Source organism: Aquarana catesbeiana, linkage group LG06 (assembly GCF_042186555.1).
Source record: "Aquarana catesbeiana isolate 2022-GZ linkage group LG06, ASM4218655v1, whole genome shotgun sequence".
NCBI lineage: Eukaryota > Metazoa > Chordata > Amphibia > Anura > Ranidae > Aquarana > Aquarana catesbeiana.
In genome coordinates this window covers 347597950-347621590 of record NC_133329.1, presented here as the reverse complement: position 1 = coordinate 347621590, position 23641 = coordinate 347597950, and the positions used below count along the sequence as shown (strand labels likewise).

The window sequence follows — 23641 nt, the reverse complement described above, 5'->3', positions numbered from 1 at the left end:
TTAGGTGCAGTCCGTCCCTTCTATAGTACCGGTTACTGACTGAGAAGTCGGCCCAGTCCTCCAGGAACCCAAACCCCTCCTTACTACACCAGCTCTTCAGCCACTTGTTTACTTCCCTAATCTCCCTCTGCCTTTCTGGTGTGGCTCGATGTACCGGTAGTATTCCTGAGAACACTACTTTGGAGGTCCTTTTCCTCAATTTAGCTCCTAAGTCCCTAAAATCATTCTTTAGGACACTCCATCTGCCTCTGACTTTGTCATTGGTGCCAACGTGCACCATGACAGCTGGGTCTTCCCCATCCCGTCCCATTAATCTGTCCACAAGATCCGTGATGTGCCGAACCCGAGCGCCCGGTAGACAACATACTGTTCGGCGCTTCAGGTCTTGGTTACAGATTGCCCTCTCTGTCCTTCTAAGAATTGAGTCCCCTACCACCAGAATCTGTCTTTCCTTTCCCTTTGCTGCCCCCCCACTCTCACTGGAGGAGTTCTTCCCCCGGCAGCTAGGAGAGTCCCTCAGCTCCAGCAGTGCTGGTCCCTGACTGGTTTCACCAATGTCACTCAATGGAGCGTACTTATTGGGATGCTCCAGTCCTGGATCGGCCTCCCTGGCACTTCCCCCTCTACCCCTCCTGACTGTCACCCATCTACTCTTTGCTAGTGCCTGCACCTCTTTGTCTCCACCCGCCTCTGTGCTGGCCCCTGCCGGCACCTGCCGTGTACATTCCCGGCTGTCCTTTAGTATGGAGGGACTTCTCAGTGCTGACAGTTGCTTCCCCAGATTCAGAACCTGGGCTTCCAGGGAAACAATGTGCTTACATCTTGCACAGCAGTATTCGCCCTCGATCGGATGATCAAGGAACGCATACATGCCGCAAGATGTACAAAGACTCGCCTCTCCACACCCGCCGGGCATCGTACCTATTAAATTTAGTGAGGATTGGGGATTTTACCCTGTCCAAATTACCTAACAGCTAGCTTCCTGGCACTAATACTCAAGACAATACACAGGTACACAAGTCATAGTATGAGATTTCACAAACAAAACTAAGTTATGAATATTTATATTTTCTACAGCCAATCCAGTAGGAGATTTAGGTTACTGGTGCATGCTGGGGGAGCATAAAAATATTTGGGACAGGCTATGTGCTCGCTCTCTTTCCCTGGGCTGAGGCCTAGAAAAGTGCTGCTGCTGTTATGCCCAATAGCCTGTTTGGGGCCTAACATGTGCTGAAGTGGTCCTCAAGCTTTCCTGCCTGGTCTAGAGGAAGCTGTGCCAAGGAGGAGATCCAGGGGAGGCCCCTTGTTGGAGAGAGACAGAAAGAAGGCTGGTCTCTCAAAAGTGCCTGGTCACTCACTTGGAGGACACACTAAAATTTGGGAATGTGCTTACAGTGTTGCCAGGTTCTGACACTTTGAAGCTGGACATTGATCTGGAGTCTGTAAGTGATCTGCTATGGTATCCGGGACCCCTAGCCCTCACCTCAAATATTCTGCAAAAAAACTAAAAAGACAAAAATGACTAGCACCCAATATCTTCACTCGGTCCCCCCATTTTAGCCATGGATTCAGCCCTGGGCTAAAATGCTTGGCCACCCCTTGCCTCTAGAGGTACTATCTTGCCTTTGGGGTGTCAGAGGGGTGCTACATATATAAAAATGATCAGCTGCCATTCCTTACTTTATTTTTAAAGAGCGGGCTCCAGTGTTGTAATTCCATTTTCAGATGTCACAACAAGATTTCCAGACAAGCCTGAAACAGCTGTATGCAGTTTGAAATAAATGTTAGTTTATAATATTGGGCTATATCAGTGCTTTACCATAGTAGTCCTGGGTGTGCAATTGTCCTAGGAACATGATTAACAAGGCTTTACCCCTATTACTTGGATTTGTAATGGAAGTGAGACATGCAGATACCTTCTGTTTTAAGAAGGCTGTACTGTGTTCTTCAATGTATTAATAGACAATATTTGTCTAATTAAAAGAAATATGAGTTTATTCCCTGTTTATCTCTCTTGCAGAATACCCCGTATGCACTCAGCTTTCCTGTGCCAGCGGCGCCTGCTTCAATACGAGTCAGCGGTGTGATGGAATGGTAAACTGCAGAGATGCTTCAGATGAGGCCAATTGCAGTATGTAGACATTCATTTTTTGAAATGGTATTGTTGATGTTGTTGTTATTATAGGCAGGGCATATTTTCTCAGGGAATAGGTACAGGTACTCTCTGCTTCCGAATCACCCCTTGTCTCCACCCACTACCCACCCCTGAGCACTGTCCCTTGGTTCCACCCTCTACTCACCTTCCAATACCACCCCTTTTAGAGAATACAGAACCAAACAATATTACTATTATTATATTATTATTATTATACAGGTTGTATATAGCGGCAACAGTTTGTGCAGCGCTTTACAACACGTATGGAATTTTATACTGTTAACAAGAAAGGCAATTAAATAAATCCCCCAGCCAACAATAGACCTCCCCCATCAACAATAGCCCCCCCCCCATCAACAATAACCCCTAGCAAAAATAGATCCACCCAGCAACAATAAGGCACCACAAAAAATACCGCCCACTCCGGCAACAATAGACCTTCACTAGCAACAATAGATCTCACAGTATCCAGCAACTATAGACCCCTCCTTCAACAATAGATCCCTCCCAGCAACAGTAAACCCCCCTCCAGCAACAATAGATCCTCCACAAGCAACAATAATTCTCTCCAGCAACATTAGACCCCCCCCACAACAATAGATCCCCCATTGATCATAGATCCCCCAGCAGCCACCATCAAAGGGCCCTCCAGCAACTCTAATATCCCTGCTAGTACATACATTTAATACCGGAGATGCAGGAACTGCATTCCCCTGTGTTCCCGCTGAAAAAAAGCTCTGGTTATATGTGTGTAGAGGGCATACCTTCTAATATCAATGTACAATATGATATCAGATTGAACGATTTGTGAGATTACATTTACAGGTGGTCTTCCAGGTGCAATCTTCTATTGCAACTATCAGTCCACATAAAACCTGGGAGCTGCCAAAGGAGGAACCATGTCAGGAAAAAGTAGAAGATTTCCAGTGGTTTAGGAAAGTATTCGTTTCCCTGTGCACTGGACAAGAATGATCCCGCTAAACCCAAATTACTTAGACCCCTTTCACACTGGGGCCGCCCGAGTCTTAGTGCTAAAGCGCCGCTTATTTTAGCAGCGCTTTTGCGCTGTTTAAGCGGTGATTTTTGGCCACTAGTGGGGCGCTTTTAACTCCCACTAGTGGTCGAAGAAGGGGTTAAAAGCGTCCGTGTTGCGGCTCTTTCTAAGCGATTTTCAGGCGCTTCCGAAGTGCTGCTCGTTCATTTCAATGGGCAGGGGCGTTTTGGGAGTGCTTTATATAGCGCTCCCAAACCATCCCAAAGATCCTGCTTGCAGGTCTTTTTCTAACATCCCGCAAGAGCACTGCCCCACTGTGAAAGCACTCGGGCTTTCACATTCGGGTGGCATGGGAGGCAGTTTTCAGGTGCTTTTTCTAGCGCTAAAACACCTAAAAACTGCCTCAGTGTGAAAGGGGTCTTAGATATACTCCCAAGAACTTTCCATGTTTCCAGTAACCTATGAAGTATGCTGTGACTATTTCTTTCTACTAGGTGGTCAGATCTCTATGAAGTTTTGTTACCAATTCATTAAATATGTTTTTACATACAGATAGCATAGTTTCCTGAGTCTTAGGCTCGGTTCACACTGCAGCGATGCGGGAACCCTGCGACTCCACTGCGGGTTCCCGCATCGCATGTTTCCCGGCAGCAGTTCACACTGTTCTATGCGAACTCAATTAAAAGTTAATGACACCCCCAAATCAGTTCGCAAATTGCAGTGTGATCTGCAAATTCTAATGTGAACACCCATGCGATCCCATTCTGCTGTGGACCAAAAAAGGGTCCTGTGCGAGTTTGGTCCGAATGTGAACTGTATGGCTGAATTTGCATTGCACGAAATGGCATGTGATTTGCACTGCAGTGCGGTGTGAATCACATGCGGTCTTGCACCATGCAGCAGTGTAAACCAATCCTTAAAGCGGATCTTCACTTCATTTGAGCGCCACAAACTAAAAACACTTTTTCATTCATTTCTATTATTCAAAGCAAACTCTCCCATCCATGTCTCCATGCTAGAGCTGCACGATTCTGGCCAAAATGAGAATTACGATTTTTTTGCTTAGATTAAAAAGATCACGATTCTCTCACGTTTCTCGCGGCATAAAATCTTTCACATCATACAAAAAAATTGGGCTAACTTTACTGGTTAGTTTTTTTTTAAATTCATTTAAGTGTCATATTTTTTCCCAAAAAATTGCATTTGAACGACTGCTGCGCAAATACAGTGTTACATAAAATATTGCAAACAACCACCATTTTATTCTCTAGGGTCTCTACTAAAAAAAAAAAATATGTAATGTTTGGGGGTTCTAAGTCATTTTCTAGCAAAAAAAAAAAAAAATGCTTTTAACTTGAAACCAACAAATGTCAGAAAAAGGTTTAGTGTTTAAGTGGGTAAACTTCCCTCATTTTCACACCAAAGTGTATTCCTTTGATCAAAAGGACAAATTTTTACAATGTTTATACTTAAGTTCCATTGCTAAAGAATGTTGTGATTCTTGGCCCGTTTTGTTATTTTTCCTTTCTTTTGACAGCTATCGGCTTCAGCAGAGCAGAGAATTCTCTGCTTAGAAAGAATCAGGGAAATACTTTGTCAAGGTCGCAAAGGGGAAAAAATTGCGATAACGATTCTAAACAATTAATTGTGCAGCTCTACTCCATGCTTTATTTTGCTTTATTTTGTTAAGAAATCACTTTGAAAAACACCCCCTAGCATTTCTGGCCTTGGCCATCTTGAGTAAGGGCAGATGATTCATGTAACATTGACTTCCAGGAATCGATCTGCCCTTAGCTTAAGCATGTATGCTGGAGAGTGTGCTTAGATGAGAAAACCCTTCCTCCTCTCCTCCCCTCCTGAGGACTCCTGGGACATATAACATATAACACTTGAATTTGTATCCACACTTAGCAGATCTCCACTTCCAGCCTTCCTTACCTCGAACTGTTTGAATGTATAGTGGCTGTTTGCACTTTCAGTTCTAGTCTTTATATGTGGGCTCAGCAATATTTATTTTTAATGGTTGTTTACAGCACTTTGCACTTTATCATTATTGGTATATGGTAACATTACTTTTTACATATTTTTTTGTATATATGCACATTTATGTTTGTACTGCACATTCATATGGTATATGTTCAAATTGGCATATTGTCATTGTTTTTGCTTGTTTTGCACGTGCAATATGGTTTATGCTCAGTGCTGCACTTTTTTGAATTTATCATTGAGAGGAGAGGGCTATGACATGCATGGAGGAAGCAGGCTGTGCTAGGGAATTGACAAGGACTGAAGTGGCCAAGTTTAAAGGCACATTGCAGTTGATTAAAAAAAATATAATTTTCTGTGATGCAATTCTTTAAGTTGGTGAAAGGGACGCTTTAACTTGCACAGAGGTCCAGGACCTGGCCTTACTGTCTGATAGGGTACCTAAATACCAAGGGTGGAGAAACAAAATAAAAAGTCCTTTGACAGGTTAAAAAGTTCACCTCTAGGTTGTTAGGTCTGGAATTCAGCCTTAACGCCTTTGATATGGCGATAAGTAACAGAAACTTTAAATAGAAATGTATAGGAAGAACAATTCTCCCATATTAAAACCTAGTGAAATGGGTGGAAATTTTTAGGAAGGTCGTTTTTTTTTTTTTTTATATGTATATACATTTGTAAATTTGACATGCAGGAACTGAAAAAGAATTTTCTGAACATTATGAGTATTTAATTAAAATGTGTTATACAAAGATATCAAACGGGGGGGATGGGGTCCTGCTGTGTCAGTGGACTTCTTTCTCATAGACTGTCATTTCTTTACAGCCAAGAGATGTCAGAGCTCTCAGTTCCAGTGTGCAAATGGAGACTGTATCCCTCGAGATTTCATCTGTGACCATGATGATGACTGTGGCGATGGCAGTGATGAAAGAAATTGCAGTAATGTTCATTTTTTGCTTGTCTCTGCTTTATTTTAGGTCTAGCAATCTTTAAAGTGGTTGTAAAGGCTTTATTTTTTTTCCTGAAATAAAAAGACATTATACTTACCTGTTCTGTGCAATCATATTGCACAGAGCAGTCCCTTACCTACTCATCTCAAACGTGCAGTTCATCCAAGACAGCCCAAGAATTTACAGGAACTGGAGGCTTTTTGCCAAGAGGAATGGGCAGCTTTACCATCTGAGAAGATAAAGAGCCTCATCCACAAATACCACAAAAGACTTCAAGCTGTCATTGATGTTAAAGGGGGGCAATACACGGTATTAGGAATTGGGTTATGTAAACTTTTGATCAGGGTCATTTGGGTAGATTCTGTTGTCATTATGATTTAAAAAGAGTAAACACAGTTGATCGATAATAAATGGCTTCAGCCAAACACTAACCATGAGTGAAAGAAAAGTTTTTGCGTTATCATTCATATTCTCTGAAAAATGGCCAAGAAATCATAAATTCTGCCAGGGTATGTAAACTTATGAGCACAAATGTAAAATGTTGTCACCAGTTTAGCAATTTCAGAGTAGGATAGTAAGTCTTCCATCAGGGACTGCGTAAGCTCTATAGTCAATGCACCAAACTGCGTCCGGACGGCATGCCAGAATAGCAGGTATTTAAAAAAGAAATGGTTGTCAATACCATACTCTCCCCTTAAAAATTCAAAGGTAACAAAATTATTCCCTCGGACAACATGAGAGAGGTGGGTGACTTTAAAACAAACCAACCAGTTTGAATCTGGGTGACCACTGAGCTCAGGGAGGTTGGGGTTGTTCCATAAGGGAGTGTGTGGTGATGATCCCTGGTCCGACGTTACAAGAATATTACCCCCTTCTATCCATGCTAAGAAACCCACATCTATGGGTGAATATGGAGAACACCTGGATCTCAATGCTTTATGCAGTTCATATTTAAGAGAGGTGACCTGGCCGAAAAAGGCAGATAGGAGAGCTGTCGAGGGGGTTAGAATGCAACCAGTCATAGACATAAGTAAGTCGGGATGCAATAAAATAGTTACGTAAATTCGGACATGCAAGGCCTCCTAATGACTTAGGTGCCTGCAGAGATGATTTCCATAGGAAAGAGGAAAGGGTAGATTCAATAGTCAAGAAAAGCTTTTTTGGGAGAAAAACAGGGGCTGCTCTAAAACAATACAAAAATTTTGGTAAGAAAATCATTTTAAAAATATTGATCCGGCCTATGAGGTTCAGGGGCAGTGATGACCATATACGAAGTTTGTCTATCATCCGTTTAACAATTGGAGTGATATTAAGGACTTCGTAGTTGGAGATCTCATTGTGGATATGAATTCCCAAGTATTTGAAGGAGTGGGCGATTTGTAAACCAGAGCCCCGTAAATAATCAGTAGAGAAGGAAGGGCCAATAGGGAAAGCTATAGATTTTTCCCAACCAACCCTCAGACCAGACACCTCGCCAAACTCCCCCACCGCCTCATCAGTTTGTTGAATGAAGTCTCTCTGCCATCAAGGTATACAAGGGCATTGTCCGCATATAGAGAAATCTTCTCTACCAGTGGACCATAGCAGATACCCCCAATCTCAGACGTCTGACGCACCACTAGAGCAAGGGGCTCAATGGTGAGAGCGAACAGAAGTGGAGAGAGGGGGCATCCCTGCCTAGTACCTCTTTTCAGCGAAAAAGGCAAGGAGACATCTTTATTGGTACGGACTCTAGCCTTTGGATCTGCATATAGTAGACTGACCGATCTGACATATTGTGGACCAAAGCCCATCTGTGACATAATTTCCCATAAAAATGACCACCTAACGGTGTCAAAGGCTTTCAAGACATCCAGAGAAAGCACCAAACCACTGTGTTTATCTATCAATGCCTTATGGATATGCAGGTATAGTCTCCGAATATTATCAAAGGTGTTTCAGCCAGGCATAAACCCCGATTAATCTGGAGATATGAGTGACAGTATAACTTTCTGTAAGTGGAGGGCTAATATTTTTGGCAATATTTTTGCATCAGAGGGAGATGGGACGGTAAGACCCACCCAGTTATTTGTCCTTGCCAGGCTTAGGTATGACCACAATGAGGGCATCATTCAGTGAATCAAGGAGTGATCCCTGATCCAAGGATGCACAGCAGGTAGCAACAAGTTTAGGGGCAAGTGTACCATATGCCTGGTACCACTCAGAGGGGAGGCCATCCAGACCAGGAGTTTTGGTACCTATACCCATGCAGCAGTAATCTTCACAGAAGCTGTACTATAGCTATCATCAATGAAAAGCTCTCTATGAATGGAAGACGGGTGGATGAAAGAAAGGTCCACCTCCTCCATTCATAGAGCGCTTTTCATTGATGGAAGTAGTCCATAGTACAGCTTCTTTGGATGGAGGTGAGGGGGGGGAGCATAATCATCAGTGTGCCTATGACAAGCCCAGCAGCTTGTATTATCCTGGCAGCACCAGAAGATTACTGCTGCATGGGTATTGGGAAGGGGCACAGGACTGAAGATATCATCTAGGACTACAGCCACCAGCAAAAGGAACACGTCTCATTGAATGTTGGCCCTGTCTCTTCTGCTGATTAAAAAAAAATTAACTAAACTTTGGCTTTAAGTGACCTATAGCAATATCCAATCATTATTTCGTTAACTGCGCTAAACTAAAAACTAAGGGAAGACCTGAAGTTCATATTATTGTAAAACATTGTTTTTTACATCAGGTTGGTCCAGGTCAGCTCACCCCACAGTGAACCAGGTGCCCATCCAGCAGCACTGGGAGACAATCATAATGGATGTCTGCACACGGGTACATGCCAACTTCCTTATTTTATCAGTATAAAAGGTAAAAACACATCGCCCACACTACCAGAGAAGAGGAACTGCTAATGCATTATTGTGTTGGATGTGTTTTTTTTCCCCCTTTATATTGATGGAATGAAGAAATTGGCATTTACTGGTGTGCAGTCATCCATTACTATTCTCAAAGGGAAAACCTGCTTGTTTGCTATCAGATGCTGCATAATGGGTCCATTTAAGCTCTTATACACTTGTGTGTCTGATTCCATGTTTGTCTTTTTTGCTTTGCTCTTCAGCTTACCCGACATGTAAAGGCGATTACTTCACCTGCCCCAACGGTCGTTGTATACATCAGAGCTGGCTTTGTGATGGGGATGACGACTGTGATGACAATGCCGACGAGAGTGGATGTGGTATGAAATGTCTAATGTTGCTCATGTGTCAAAATGTGAGAAGAAAATGCTAAAACTGGCCATGAAAAGTGTCAGTCTATAAAATTGGTAGAAACATTTTTCACAGTTTTTTTAAATTTTGTGACACATGTCTAACATAAGTGTTATATATAGGACAAAATCTAAAACAAAACAAGGAAGCATATTTCCAAAAAAAACACAATGTAATACTATTTTGTATTCAGTAAAAGAAAACTTGCCCTAGAGGTCTCTAGTGCTGCCCCTACCAATTAGCTGGAAAGATACTTTTGACAGCACAGCCAATAGAAAAACATAATTCCAGTCATTTAGAAAAGGGGGAATAGCATCATTGTATGGGGGAAGAGTTCACTTTCCAGCAGTGGATCTAACTTTTTAAAGTAAAGTAGATAATTACACAGAATTTTCCAGCTGCTAGAAAGCTATGACATGAGAGAGGGAGCAATAGAGAGATTACCGCAGTATCTATACATAAGCACTCTGATTGTTTAAGCAATGGAAAGGGTAACTTTGAAGCTGTAGTTCAGTACCGCTGTGCTAGTATGCATTGCATACTAGCACATTATGAAAGACTTACCTTAAAATTAAGCCCTTCAGCGGTCCCCTGCCACCACGGCAGAGGCTTACATTTTCACCAGGTCTTCCTTCTGGGTTTGCGGACTCTGGCCTTCTGACTGGCGGAGCCGCAATGACATCACTCCTGCACACAGGAGTCTCGGCCGCAGCACATAGCTCTGAAGGAATGGCACAGGTATGCCGTTCCTTCAGAGCGCATGCGCTGGTGACGTCACTGGCTGCTGCTCGCTAGAGATATTAATTTTAATTGTAAAAATAATAAAACAGTTTACTACCACTTTAAAGTGTTACTAAACCCACAACAGTAAAATCAGTCTGTATTTGCAGTAAAGCATGCTTGTTATACTCACTGTGGAACCTAAGGGGTTAATCCTGCACATTGTGTAAAAAAAGGCTGTTTGATCCTGTCTTCTCTGATCCTCCCCTACTTTAACTGCCCCCAATCCATCTCCTGCTAGTACAGAGCATTGGGGCTCTCTGCACATGCTCAGTTTGGTGTGCATTGCTAGAGAGGTTTTTTTTTTTTTTTTTTGGGAGAGTGCCTGTGATCAACACAGGGCCAATCTGCACTGTCCAGACAGAAAGTCAGGGGTCATGGAGCCTCATAGAACAGTTAGAGTAGAATGAAAACTCCTCCTACAAGCTTCAACCAGTGCTCAGCCGGACACTGATAGAAGTCACAAGACTGCTATATACTACTGATGAGAAAGGGTATTTAGCAGTTTACATTTACTAAAATAATTTCATTTCCATGTTCTGTGTATTGTAAGAGACCAGATATAGTGAATGCAGAGTCCTGGGTTTAGTAACACTTTAAGACAATTAATTTACTCTGAAAATGAAATCATACACAATGACCTCATCATGATATGCAGACCTTGCACCTCAGTAACAAAGTCTACTCATTCAATGCGGTCCCCTGCCTAAATTGTTGGATGAAGTGCCAAAAAAAACCTGTGAGTGGAGGAGATAACATGCTTAACTTTTTCTGGCTTTCTCCTGCAGCGTCAAGGTAAGGGTGATGTCATCCACTTTCTGGTCAGATATTGGAGAATATTTAGTAGCCCAGATCTTGCAAGAAGATGATACTGCACTGGGGTTCAGTGTCTTCTTGAGAGATTTGGGCTACAGGTTCTAAAGTGCAAGATTTTTTTTAACCATTAAAAAAATATTGTCCCAAATGTAATTTCTTGAATTTGTCTCCCTAGAGAGTGGCCTGAGAGAATGTAGCCCAGGGGAGTGGTCCTGTTCTTTGTCTGGTCAATGCATTCCTATAGATAAAGTTTGTGATGGGACAAATCACTGCCGCTTTGGAGAAGATGAAAATAATGCCACGGCTGGATGGAACTGTAGTAAGTAGCATTCTGTACAGAACATTCCCTGCCCACGATGCCATATTTACTGTGAGAATCTAAATAGTCAGTCCCAATAGATACCTGTACCTTTGTATGACATTTTTTCTATATGTACCCCAATTCTTCCCCATATTGCGCATATGTACCTGTTCTCTAAAGCAGCTGAAAATAAATTTAAAAGGTAAATCCTGCCTGTGTACTGCCTGGCACAGCCAAAAGCTGAGCAGTGTGGATGGTGTAGTGTAGTAGTGTAGATGTTTTTTATACTACCAGAGGTAGGTGGTCTTTTTATAAAAAGGTTTGTATAGTCAATTGTCCAGCAAATCTGCATGTACATTAGTTCTGTCTGAAATGAGAAAAACTGAATGTTCTTTAGGCTATTTTTCTTTTCTGAACGAATGTTCTTTAATTATGGGCAGTGAAAAAATGCCACATTATGGCAACTAGAAGGATCTGGGGAGCATAGGAAATACATACATCTTTGTATCAAGGGATAGAATTTTTTATAATAAACAAGCTCCCAAGAGAGATTTTTATGTATAAAGATACAACTGCGCAGTAGCAGCTGGTGCTCCATTATTTTTTTTTGGGGGGGGGGCGCAAACAAACCCCCCGCCAGTTCCGCACTTAACCCATCTAGGTCGCTGCTTCCCCAGCTCCTCCTCCTGGCTAACCCGGTCTTAAGACCTGCCCCTTGTCCTGATTGGCTGGGAGGAGCAGCCGGAAGACAATAACGAATATTGATTCCCTAATGTCACAAATGGGTGGGTTCAGGGCGCAGTGCTTTGCACCCCGAGCCCAAACTTTTTGAAGCCATTTAGAGCCTCAGGCTCTAATCATGTGCTTAAGCCCGGTTTCACACATGTGCGGTGCGAATTGAAGCTCAGGTTTCACTGGGGAGATAAAAATCTCCTGTTCAAAGGAATCACTGCGTTTTTAGCTCAGGATCAGTGAGCAGGGAGAGGGGGGGGGGAGGGGGAGGTGTAGTGAAGAGAAGTAGAAAATCCATGTTCAGAACGCAATGCATCTGCGAAGCAGATGCGTTCCCATAGAAGATAAGGGGCTCGTAATTCGCCCCGCAATGCCCAGAAAACGCACACATGTGAACCAGATGCATTCATATGAATGTATTTTAAAATGTCCTGCGAATTAGATGCGGTGTAAGCCGCATCTAATTCGCATAGGTGTGAACCCGGGCTGAAAGAATAAAAATAAAAACTCATAGAAACCTATGAGTTCAGCGCCCCACATGGAGATTAGGGGGCTACGCATGGAGATTAGGGGGGGGGGGGTGCCGCCCCTGCGCCCCTTATGGACCGGCCGCCACTGCAGCTGCGCTTTAAGTTGTGTTTAATTTGTGCTTAAAAACTTTTTATTGCAAGCATATAAAGGAACACAATAAAGATGGGACAAAAAGGCTTTCAAGGTTGTAAGAATATATGGCCATGACAAACTACACCTCTGTTAAACAAAGGACAACATTCATATAGAAGACGCAGGTGCAGGGTATAGTCCTCAGTATCAGAAGTTGAGTCTGTGACAAATCACTACACAGCTTGTATAGAGAGCAGTTTTTCACTTAATATAAAGAAGAATACAGGAAAATAAGGGGAGGGGAAGAGGAAAGAAAATGAGAGGAAGATGAAAGGGGAAAGGTAATATGGGAGGAGAGGAGGCGGATACATTGTGGCCATTATAAAACTGTCCGACTACAGCAGCCATTAAGAGGCAACAAACAATCACATTATTCAAAAAGATTCACTAGAGTCCTGAAAGGGAATCATATTGCAGAGAGGTACAGCAGGCCCATATCTTAGAGTGTTTTGAAGTAGAAGCCCTGGAGATATACGTGAGTTCTAACCAGGGCTTTTTTTTCCTCAGAAAACAGGTACAGGAACTCCCCCTTTCCTAGTCACCCACCTCCGAGCACCGTTCCTTGGTTCCACCCCATACCCACCTCCCAGTACTGCCCCTTTTAGAGAATAAAGAACCAAGTAACATTTGTGGTACTTAGTAATTTGTATGAAATGTGTTAATGATAACAAGAAAATCAGTCAAATAGATGCCCTGCAGCAAGCAACAATAGACCCCCACTTCCCCAGCAACAATAGATCCCCCCTGCGACAATGGGTCACCCACAACAAAATACCCACCAAGCTACAATAGACCCTTGGCAGCAACAACCAATCTACCGGCAGCCAGCATCAATAGACCCTTCCCTCAACAGTAGATCCCTCTCAGCAACAACTGACCCAACGATTCCCCACCAGCAACAATAGACCTCCCCAGTAACAATACCCCCCCCCCCCTGCAAAAATAGATCCCTTCCAGTGACAATAGATCTCCCAGCAGCCAGCATCAATAGACCATCAAGCACACCCCAGCACCCTTTCCCATTACATACATTCAGTGTTGGAGGTGCCGGAACTGCATTCCTCTGCGTTCCTGCTGAAAAAAAGCCCTGGTTCTAACAGAAGACATAAGTCGTCAACTTTATGTAGCCACTGAGACAAAGTAGGTACAGGCCTCTGTCCCCAATAGGACGGGATAAGAGATTTGGCATTGTTTAATAAATGTGGGGTTATTGACCTCTTATATTGGCTATAGGTTCTGTAGTACAATGAAATAAGATGGACCATAGATCAAATCAAATAGTATCGCTCTGTATTAAAGAGACTGCCAGCCAAAATGTACGGATTACTTTAAGTTATTATAACTCACAATAAAGTTATTTCTCATAATTTAGTGATATTTTTCTAGCCTGTGTCTGACTTTTTGAGCTTGGGCCAGGGTGTTAAAGGCCATCTGATGTATGACAGATGAGGAATATTAAACAATTTTGTTTGTAATTATTTCATCTAGGTATAAGTAATTGTGCGGCTCTGAGCTGTCAACATCGCTGTCATGCATCTCCCTCTGGCGGTTCTTGTTATTGCCCTGCAGGATATATAATCAGCAGTAATGACAGCAGGACTTGTGTTGGTGAGTAGAAATGTCACATTATTTCACATTACGTGTTTCACCCTGCTGACCCATATGTGTTTACTGTGTCTTGTATTCATATGGGAGTTGGCAGGTGGAACCACTACGTATGGCTGGGGGGGGGGGGACCCTTAAAAATAGGCGCTAGAGCTGCGGTTTTACTGAACCCAGCCACTCACGTTAAAGTAGAAGAAAACCCTATTTGTAAACTTATACCTACATATAAGCCTGCACGATTTAGGAGATATTCACACTGCATGCAGCCGATGACGTCACCGACGCATGCGCTCTGAAGGGACGGTATATCCATGCACTCCCTTCAGAGCTCCGTGCCACGGTCCGTGACTCCTGCACGCATGTGACGTCATTGCAGCACGGCCAATCAGATTGTGGGAGGAAGCAAACCCGGAAGGAAGACCGGGTGAAGATAAAAGCGCTTGTCAGCAGTGACAACTCGGCGCTGGAGGGCTTCGTTCTATAGTAAGTATTTCATAATGCGATACATACTATCACATTATTCCTTTACCTTGCATAGTTTAAAAAAAAAAAAAAAATGGTGCTGTTTACAACCGCTTTAACCTTACATGGTGACCAAATGGGGGGGGGGGGGGGGGGGGGTGGCACGCATGCCATGCTGTAATGCTTTGCGTCACTGCTTCTTCAATAATTTTACTTTATGTTGGTTTCAAAAAGTAGTACTGCTGTCAAATTCAACCATTTAATTGACTGGAGCCACACCGCAACCGCCAGATGCAGTGATGCACATGGCTGCGGCACTATCTTTTAAGGGTTAAAATGTGAAATGGGAAGGCAGCCTGTTTCCTCCTGGCTGCCTGTCAACTGCATTTTGACAAGCAATCCACTGATTTCCACCTGTAAATGAGCCCTAAACACAGCAGGTGGACCTGGAGATAGACACTCCCAGAAGTTTCAGATTCTAGGCCGCAATTACTCTTCATTACAAATAGGTAGAGTGGGTACCTGGTTTTGATAGGTACGCGCTCCCACTTCCAGTCAGATCACTGCAGCTGATCCACCAGAAGTTCTCCTCCCCCCTCCCTGCGCGCAACCTTCTGGGACACGTCATAGGCCCCAGAAGGCTGCAGGATCATTCACACAGCACAGTAGGAAGCCGGTTGTAAAGCCGTGAGGAGTCACAGTCAGCTGCCCATAGTTAACATGCTGGCACCAGGGACCAGAAGAGCAGTGGAGAACCGGCTTGGGTGAGGACAGCGCTTGCATCCTTTGACAGGTGACTGTCTGTTTATTAAAAGCAGGTACAGTTTTTGTAGCTGCTTACTTTTAATTTTTAAGAGTGAAGCTGCTCTTTTAAGAAAAAGTCCCTTCTATTGCTTTCAGCCTCCTCCAAATCTCCAAATTAAAGTGGTTGTAAAGCCTTAAGGTTTTTCACCTTAATGCATTCTATGCATTAAGGTGAAAAACTTTCTGTGCTGCAGCTCCCCCCCCCCCCAGACCCCCCTTTTTCTTACCTGAACCCGATGCGCATGAGTGCAGAGGCTCCAGCCGCTGTCACTCTCCTTATTGGACAGATTAATAGCAGCGGCTGTCAGTGGGAGTACCCAATAAAGGGGAGGAACTTTGAGTGCCGGACAGGGACCCCAGAAGAATAGTATCGGGGCTGCTCTGTGCGAAACCATTGCACAGAGCAGGTAAGTATAGGCATGTTTGTTATTTTTATTTTTTTTTAAAGTGAGGGTTTACAACCACTTTAAGTAGTGGGTGTGTATGGATTATTTCTGGAGACTAAAACATTTGGTTTAGTGTCACTTTCTTTAGAAATTTTCTTTGCTTTTAAATGGCAGAATGTTGGTTTTATTAAAAGGTAACTCCACTTTTGTGGAAAAAAAAAAAGAGGAAATAAAAAAATAAAATAATATAGCGTATACAATAGTGATACAAGTCATATTGTAATTGAATGTCATCTTTTCTTTTCAATCTGCAGCTCTGTAATTTTTAGTAAAATGCAATGTAATATGGCAACCTAGAGAAATTACATTTCTGGGGGGCATCTGTGTACCATCAGTGTACAGAAATCCCCCTAGACATGTAATTTCCCGCTTGTGTGATTGACTTACTGATTTTCCCAGAAGTCTGCACTAAGATACCAATCAGATTTGACCATTCCTTGTAACAAAAATGTAATTTTTGGTGAGCTATTCCCAAAAGGATATCACATCTAAAGGGATGCCACTTTCCTCATTAGAGCCCTGTCGGTGCAGCAGCTGATTGATAATTATAAAACCCACTCCCATACAGATTCACTTGGCACATGGACACATACAAACAAACAGCTATTTCTTCAGAATAACAAAAGGTAGGAATCTGCAACAAAGTTTGTTAAAATCCCACCAATGTACATTGATCACCCAGAGGGGAATGCTAATATCTCAACAAGTGCAGTTACTCTTTAACAATTCAACCTTTAATTCCTGTGTAAGACCCGTCACATTGGATTGTGCTGCACATAGTCTGTGCACATGGAACACCCTGCGAGTTATAAATAGAGAGTTTAGTGAAAGCAGTGCACTCTACAGGGAGAGCCCAATTCAATTGAAGAATCCACTCACAGGTGTCCAGGCTCAGTGTGTCCATTCACACCAGAACAGGATATGCAAAAACATGGAGCCGGCAACACTGTAATCCATATGCATATTTATTGACTACATAAGAGTGAAAATAAAATAAAGAAGCTGACGCGTTTGGGCGCGAGCCTTAGTAGTGCTACGATTAAGACTCTCACTGAAATGCATCAGTTTGTTTTATTTTCACTCTTATGTAGTCAATAAATACGCATAAGGATTACAGTGTTGTCGGCTCCATCTTTTTTTGCATATCATCATTTGAATACACCAGCATTGGCCCACTATACCTGATGCTACAGATTGTTTACTTACAATGGTGGGGATGAATTCCTGAGAAGGAGGTCATATTCAGTCATGGTGATATGTCTGGATTGAGCCTGTTTGCATGAATGTGCTCCTTAGATGTACTGTGCACAGCTCATGTACTGGCACAAAGCATGCTCCCTGTGTGTGAGTAGTACTCTGGCCTCCCCAGCATGTGCTACGATATGACCAGGGCAGGTGCTACCACTAGGCAAACTAGGCAGCCGCCTAGGGTGCCCTGCTGCCTGGGGTGCCCAGCCACTGGTGTTCCTACTCTCTTCTCTCTGCAGCAATCAACTTAGTCTCAGCATCAGCAGGCAGCCACCGCTCCGTTCTCACATAGTGTCAGAGGCGCAGCACCTGGCGGAGGACTGTGTCTGTGTCCCGACTCCCGAATGAATGGAAGCAAGCAAACATTCATTGATGGGCACTGGTGAGGCTGCATTTGATGGGTGCTGGTGAGGCTGCATTGATGTGCACTGGTAGGTTGCATTGATGGGTGCTGGTAGGTTGCATTGATGGGCACTGGTGAGGCTGCATTTGATGGGTGCTGGTGAGGCTGCATTGATGTGCACTGGTAGGTTGCATTGATGGGTGCTGGTAGGTTGCATTGATGGGCACTGGTGAGGCTGCATTTGATGGGCGCTGGTGAGGCTGCATTGATGTGCACTGGTAGGTTGCATTGATGGGTGCTGGTAGGCTGCATTAATGGGCGCTGGTGAGGCTGCATTTGATGTGCACTGGTGAGGCTGCATTGATGTGCGCTGGTGTGGCTGCATTTGATGTGCGCTGGTGAGGCTGCATTTGATGGGCGCTGGTGGGCTGCATTTGATGTGCGCTGGTGAGGCTGCATTGATGGGCGCTGGTAGACTGCATTGATGGGCGCTGGTGAGGCTCTCTTCTCTCTGCAGCAATCAGCTTAGTCTCAGCATCAGCAAGCAGCCACCGCTCCATTCTCACATAGTGTCAGAGGCGCAGCACCTGGCGGAGGACTGTGTCTGTGTCCCGACTCCCGAATGAATGGAAGCAAGCAAACATTCATTGATGGGCACTGGTGAGGCTGCATTTGATGGGCGCTGGTGAGGCTGCATTGATGTGCACTGGTAGGTTGCATTGATGGGTGCTGGTAGGCTGCATTAATGGGCGCTGGTGAGGCTGCATTTGATGGGCGCTGGTGGGCTGCATTTGATTGCGCTGGTGAGGCTGCATTTGATGGGCGCTGGTGGGCTGCATTTGATGTGCACTGGTAGGCTGCATTGATGGGTGCTGGTAGGCTGCTTTGATGGGCGCTGGTGAGACTGCATTTGATGGGCACTGGTAAGGCTGCATTTGATGGGCGCTGGTGAGACTGCATTTGATGGGCACTGGTAAGGCTGCATTTGATGGGCGCTGGTGAGGCTGCATTTGATGGGGGCTGGTAAACTGCATTGATGGGCGCTGGTAGGCTGCATGGATGGGTGCTGGTGAGACTGCATTGATGGACGCTGGTGGGCTGCATTTGATGGGCGCTTCATTAGAAAAGTGGGGTATACATGGGCAGGGCAAAGGGGGGTGGAGTCAGGGGTGGAGCCAGGGGGCGGCAAAATTAAGTTTCGCCTCGGGTGTCAAAAATCCTTGCACCAGCGTATGACATCAGCAGGTTATGCAGACAGGGGCCGAGTAGTAAGGCACACATCATCATTTGTAAGATCTGTCTCAGGAATGTGTTCTCTACTGGAATACCTTCAGCCTGTAGCCTTCCTTTAAGGATGTGAAATAGTAGATTTGTGGATGTGTTTTCCTCCGCAATAGGAAGCATGCAAGGTTCAGATTTGCTTGTTTTTGCTTTCTTTGATGATTCCTCTTTCTCAGATTTAAACAGTCCAAATATAACATTACCTTAGGAGACTTGTAACCAAAAAAAAGCTTTCTATGGTAACCAAATATTGACATTTGTTCCACCTTCAAAGCAACAAGATGAAGCATTGATGCCATTTATAACAGAACATAGCTGATTGCATCAACATGGAGATAAAGTTTAAAGCTGGGATGGGATTTCAATTCACAAGGGTTATATCCAGCTGCTGCCTGGAGAGATCACTGACTGACTGCGGTCTTATTGAAAATGGCTTTGACTTTTAACAGAGGGAAGTTTTGTATAATAATAAAAGCAGTGCTAATACTACTACTACAACTACTAACAATAATACATTATTATTATTATTATTATAAAATCCATATCAGCATTACATACCTCATTGTTCTTTTTTACAGGCTGTGAATATTAAAAGGCCATCATGTGACCTTAAAGTGATTGTAAAGTCTCGTTTTTTTTCCCTATAAAATTAACAAACATGTTATACTTACCTGCTCTGTGTAATGGTTTTGCACAGAGCAGCCTGGATTCTCTTCTTCTCGGGTCCCTCTTCTGTGCTCCTGGCCCCTCCCTCCTGTTCAGTGCCCCCACAGCAAGCAGCTTGCTATGGGGGCACCCGAGCTGAGCTGCAGCTCCGTGTGTCCAGTCAGACACAAAGCTGTGGTTTGGCCCTGCCCCCTCTCTCTCCTGATAGGTTAACTGACTGTGATTGACAGCAGTGGGAGCCAGTGGCGAGGAAAAAGAGTCCTGGACAGCTGAGACATTCATGGACAGAGATGGAGCTCAGGTTAGTATTAGGGGGGCGAGGGGGGCTGCTGCACACAGAAGGCTTTTTATCTTATTGCATAGAATGCATTGCGATTAAAAACCTTCTGACTTTACAACCCCTTTAGGGTGGGTTCACACTATCTTCTCATGCGGCTCACAGCAGGGGTCTTGTGCATCCCTGTTCACCTTTTCAGGTCCGATTTCAGCCCGAATTTTTGGCTGAATTCAGACCTGAAACAGACCAAAAGATGCACTGGACCCCCGTGCAAATTCGCACCGGAGCCTCAGCGGAGATATGTGCTCCATAGAGAGCTGGTCAAAATCTCCTGCTATTGCAAATATTTTGCAATAGTGTGAACCCAGCCTCAAAAAGAACCTGTGGGCAGGATATAGACATTTGAGTATTTATATTATATTTATTTTTGGATAGAGCAAAAAGGGATTAGAACCCCTGTCAGTATTTATTGCTGCCCCCCTGTTAAGGAGATTCACCCTCTCTATTTGCCTTATTTACCATTATCGTTGAAAATGAAAGTAAAAGAAAATCACAAATTTTGGGTTGTCCCCAGAAAAGTAGTAGAGGGAAAGTCTTCCAACGGGGACACTAGTTCTGGTGACCTGGGGGTCCCCAAGGAATTCCCATCATTTGCAGGGATTTCCTCTCACTTCCTGTTTGGCTATGGGACATGAAGTGAAGGTAAAACTCTGCGATAGGACACAAATGGCGAAATAAAATCTAACAGGGGTTATAACCCTCCCTTGCTCTATCCAAAATTAGAAAAAAAATGTTTTGATTATAGTGCTACTTTAAAAGGCAGTAAGCGAGCTTGATAACAAGCCCCCACTGACATATGTAGCTGCAGCCACTGTATAGTAATTCTTCAAGTTTCACAGCAGAAACACTGCAGTTCTCTGAGTCAGTGCTCTCAGCAGCTCAGCTCACATTGCTCTGCCCTTTTTGCTGTGACTCAGAAGCTCTCCAACCTTCTGATTACATACCTGATTTGACTTAGATGACTTTAGTGTTTCAGCAGTTAATTTTTAAGGATAAACTGTTCCACAGTGACTGCAGCTGCAGAGGTCAGTGAGGGCTTGTTTTAGGTTAATATGCTGTTTGTTAAAGAAACCCTGCAATTAAATAAAATCATTTGAGCAAAGGTCCTATCTTTAAAGGAGAGACTGAATATGTATTCCAGCCATAGGTGTGTGTACAGGGTGTGCCAGGTGTGCCTGGGTACACCCTAATCACCCTGTGTGGTGCAGATTGAATCCCTGATATTTCACCAAAGCCCCCCTAACAGGGCTCCTAAAAAAATGTGTAAAAAAAATGAATTAAAAAAAAAATAATAAAAAATAAAATAATACAAATAAAAACTACTGCCATCATCCACTGTCCTACTGACACTATCATATAACACACGTGTTTGAACTTTGAGGTGCACACCCTAATGTAATAGGCTGTGCCCACCTATGATGCCAGCTAAGTCTAATGGTGCTCTGTTGCAAAGAACTAATCCCACGAAGTCTACTCGGAAAACCACACTTCCAGGAGTGTTCAACATTTGTGGTCCCCTGCTGCTCATACTGGTTGTTTCCTCTGACACTGCTGCATCCTAAAGTGACATCAGGGTCAGAGGGAGTGAGTGAGGGCCACTACTCTGCTGGTCAATGTGAATGGGGCTGTTTGAATACAGAGGGGCTGATTTACTAAAGGTAAATAAAGTGTGCACTTTGCAAAGGGATGATGGAAGTCAGCAGAGCTTCACCTAATTAACCAAGCTCTGGAGCAACTGCTCTTGCAGAGTGCAATTGCACTTTGCAAAGCGCATAGTGTGGGGGGAGGGGGGGTGTTACTCATGCTGGAGTGTGCAAAATCTGATGCAACTTTGCATGGAAACCAATCAGCTCCCAGGTTTTATTGTCCACTATACTTATGCCGCGTACACACGACCGGACTTTACGGCATACTTGGTCCGGCGGACCGGAGTCCGTCAGACAATTCGATCGTGTGTGGGCTCCAGCGGACTTTTTTTCCCCAAAAGTTCAACGGACCTAGAAATGAAACATGTTTCAAATCTTTTTGACGGACTCGAGTCCGGTCGAAAAGTCCGCTCGTCTGTATGCTAGTCTGACGGACAAAAGAACTACGCTTGGGCAGCTATTGGCTACTGGCTATGAACTTCCTTGTTTTAGTCCGGTGTACGTCATCACGTACTAATCCGTCGGACTTTGGTTGATCGTGTGTAGGCAAGTCCGTTCATTCGGAAAGTCTGTCGTAAAGTCCGTCGAAAAGACCGCAGGACAAAGTCTGCCGTAAAGTCCGCTCGTGTGTACGCGGTATAACACTTTATTATAGGAGGCAGGGAACACAGGGACATGGGGTAAAAAGGAAAATGCAAGTTTTGACAGTATTTACATATTATTTAAGCTGTCTATATCTCTGAATCTATATGTTCTGCATCTACATTTCATAGAGCCAGTACTTATTGCTTTTTTTTCATTATTTTATGTTTTTTTCATTGACATGACTTGTTTTATAAATGTGTTTAATAGTTTGTATTTGCTATATCTAGCCACACCTTAATTATTAACTTGGGAATCCTTTAAGTTTTTAAATACATACTTTGTTGCTGTTTATTTTGATTTAGATTTTAATGATTGTCAAGTATGGGGCATATGTGATCAGCTTTGTGAAGACCGGATGGGCAGCCACCACTGCGGTTGTGTAGATGGTTATATCTTGGAGCATAATAAGCACTGCAGAGCCAACACATCCAGTAAGTTATAACAATAACCCATGTGTGGTATTAATACTGCGACAAGTGTATGGAAGTAATACTGTAATTGCATACGACTGTTTTTTTTTTTTTTACCTTTGCATTTACTAAGTTTGAATAACAATAATATAGTAAATTAAATCAAATTTGATCCATCAGAAAAGAAAGATGGGTTGGCAGACGTTTAAAATAAGAACATGCAGGTTTATATGTCTACATTTTAAAGTGTAGCTAAAGCCCAAACATTTTTTTTTTTTTCACAAGAAACCAAACATTTTTCTTTAGTTTTGGATAGAGTTAGAAATGGCTAAGATCCCTGACATTATTTTTTTCTTTCTGTCTTCATGCCATTGGGGAGATTTTACTTTACTTCCCACCTCGAACATACAATAAGAGAGTGGAAATTTCTGCAAAGTGAGGGAAATCCTCTTATAGGCAGCTGTTACTGAAACAAGTGTCCACCCTTGACAATTTCCCCTCTCTGCCAATTTTGGTGACAACTCTACATTTTGGAAATCGAGCATTATGAATATATAGTCAAAGCCCTTAGCTGGAATAGCCTAACCAATTATCAGGGAGCACCAGCCCTATATATAAAGTACATGTAAAGGGGAAATGTTGAGGAATTGGGCGTTAAATGGTGGTTCCCTAATAAGGTAACGTACACATATATTGATAAAAAAATTAGTATTTATTCAAGCATAGGAAAAGACATCCATATATCAAAAAGAGGGCTATCAAAAAAGCCCAAACATATATAAAATTAAATATATACAGTATGACATCCAAGGGTGTTTACATGGAGATTGCCAACATGTTTCATGACCAAACGGCCGCTTTTTCAGGGCTTTATTCCATACAATATGGCTCCACACCTTAAGATTGTCTGGCATGTTTAGACTAAGGGGAAACCAAATGATAGACTGTCTTGTGGGTAGCAAGCACATAGCAAGAAATACCCGATGGATTCAGGGAGCAGTTAGTGTAAGCACCCTCATCTGAATATAATGAATAGGTGGAGCTCTAGACAATGGCTCCGCACATCCTTCACCAAATGGATAACATCCAATAAATCAGCAACCAACGTTTCCCACATGTA

General features: G+C 43.4%; 1 protein-coding gene across 1 annotated transcript in view; it reads left to right on the top strand.

Annotated features, from left to right (window-relative positions):
- The window catches only part of LRP2 (LDL receptor related protein 2), a 375159-nt gene that overhangs the window by 110021 nt on the left and 241497 nt on the right, over positions 1 to 23641 (top strand). Inside the window, exons 5-10 of the mRNA XM_073634007.1 lie at positions 2021 to 2131; positions 5958 to 6071; positions 9189 to 9305; positions 11108 to 11251; positions 14117 to 14236; positions 22414 to 22542. Of these exons, the coding sequence (XP_073490108.1) occupies positions 2021 to 2131; positions 5958 to 6071; positions 9189 to 9305; positions 11108 to 11251; positions 14117 to 14236; positions 22414 to 22542 (735 nt within the window). The remainder of the gene's footprint in view (positions 1 to 2020; positions 2132 to 5957; positions 6072 to 9188; positions 9306 to 11107; positions 11252 to 14116; positions 14237 to 22413; positions 22543 to 23641) is intronic.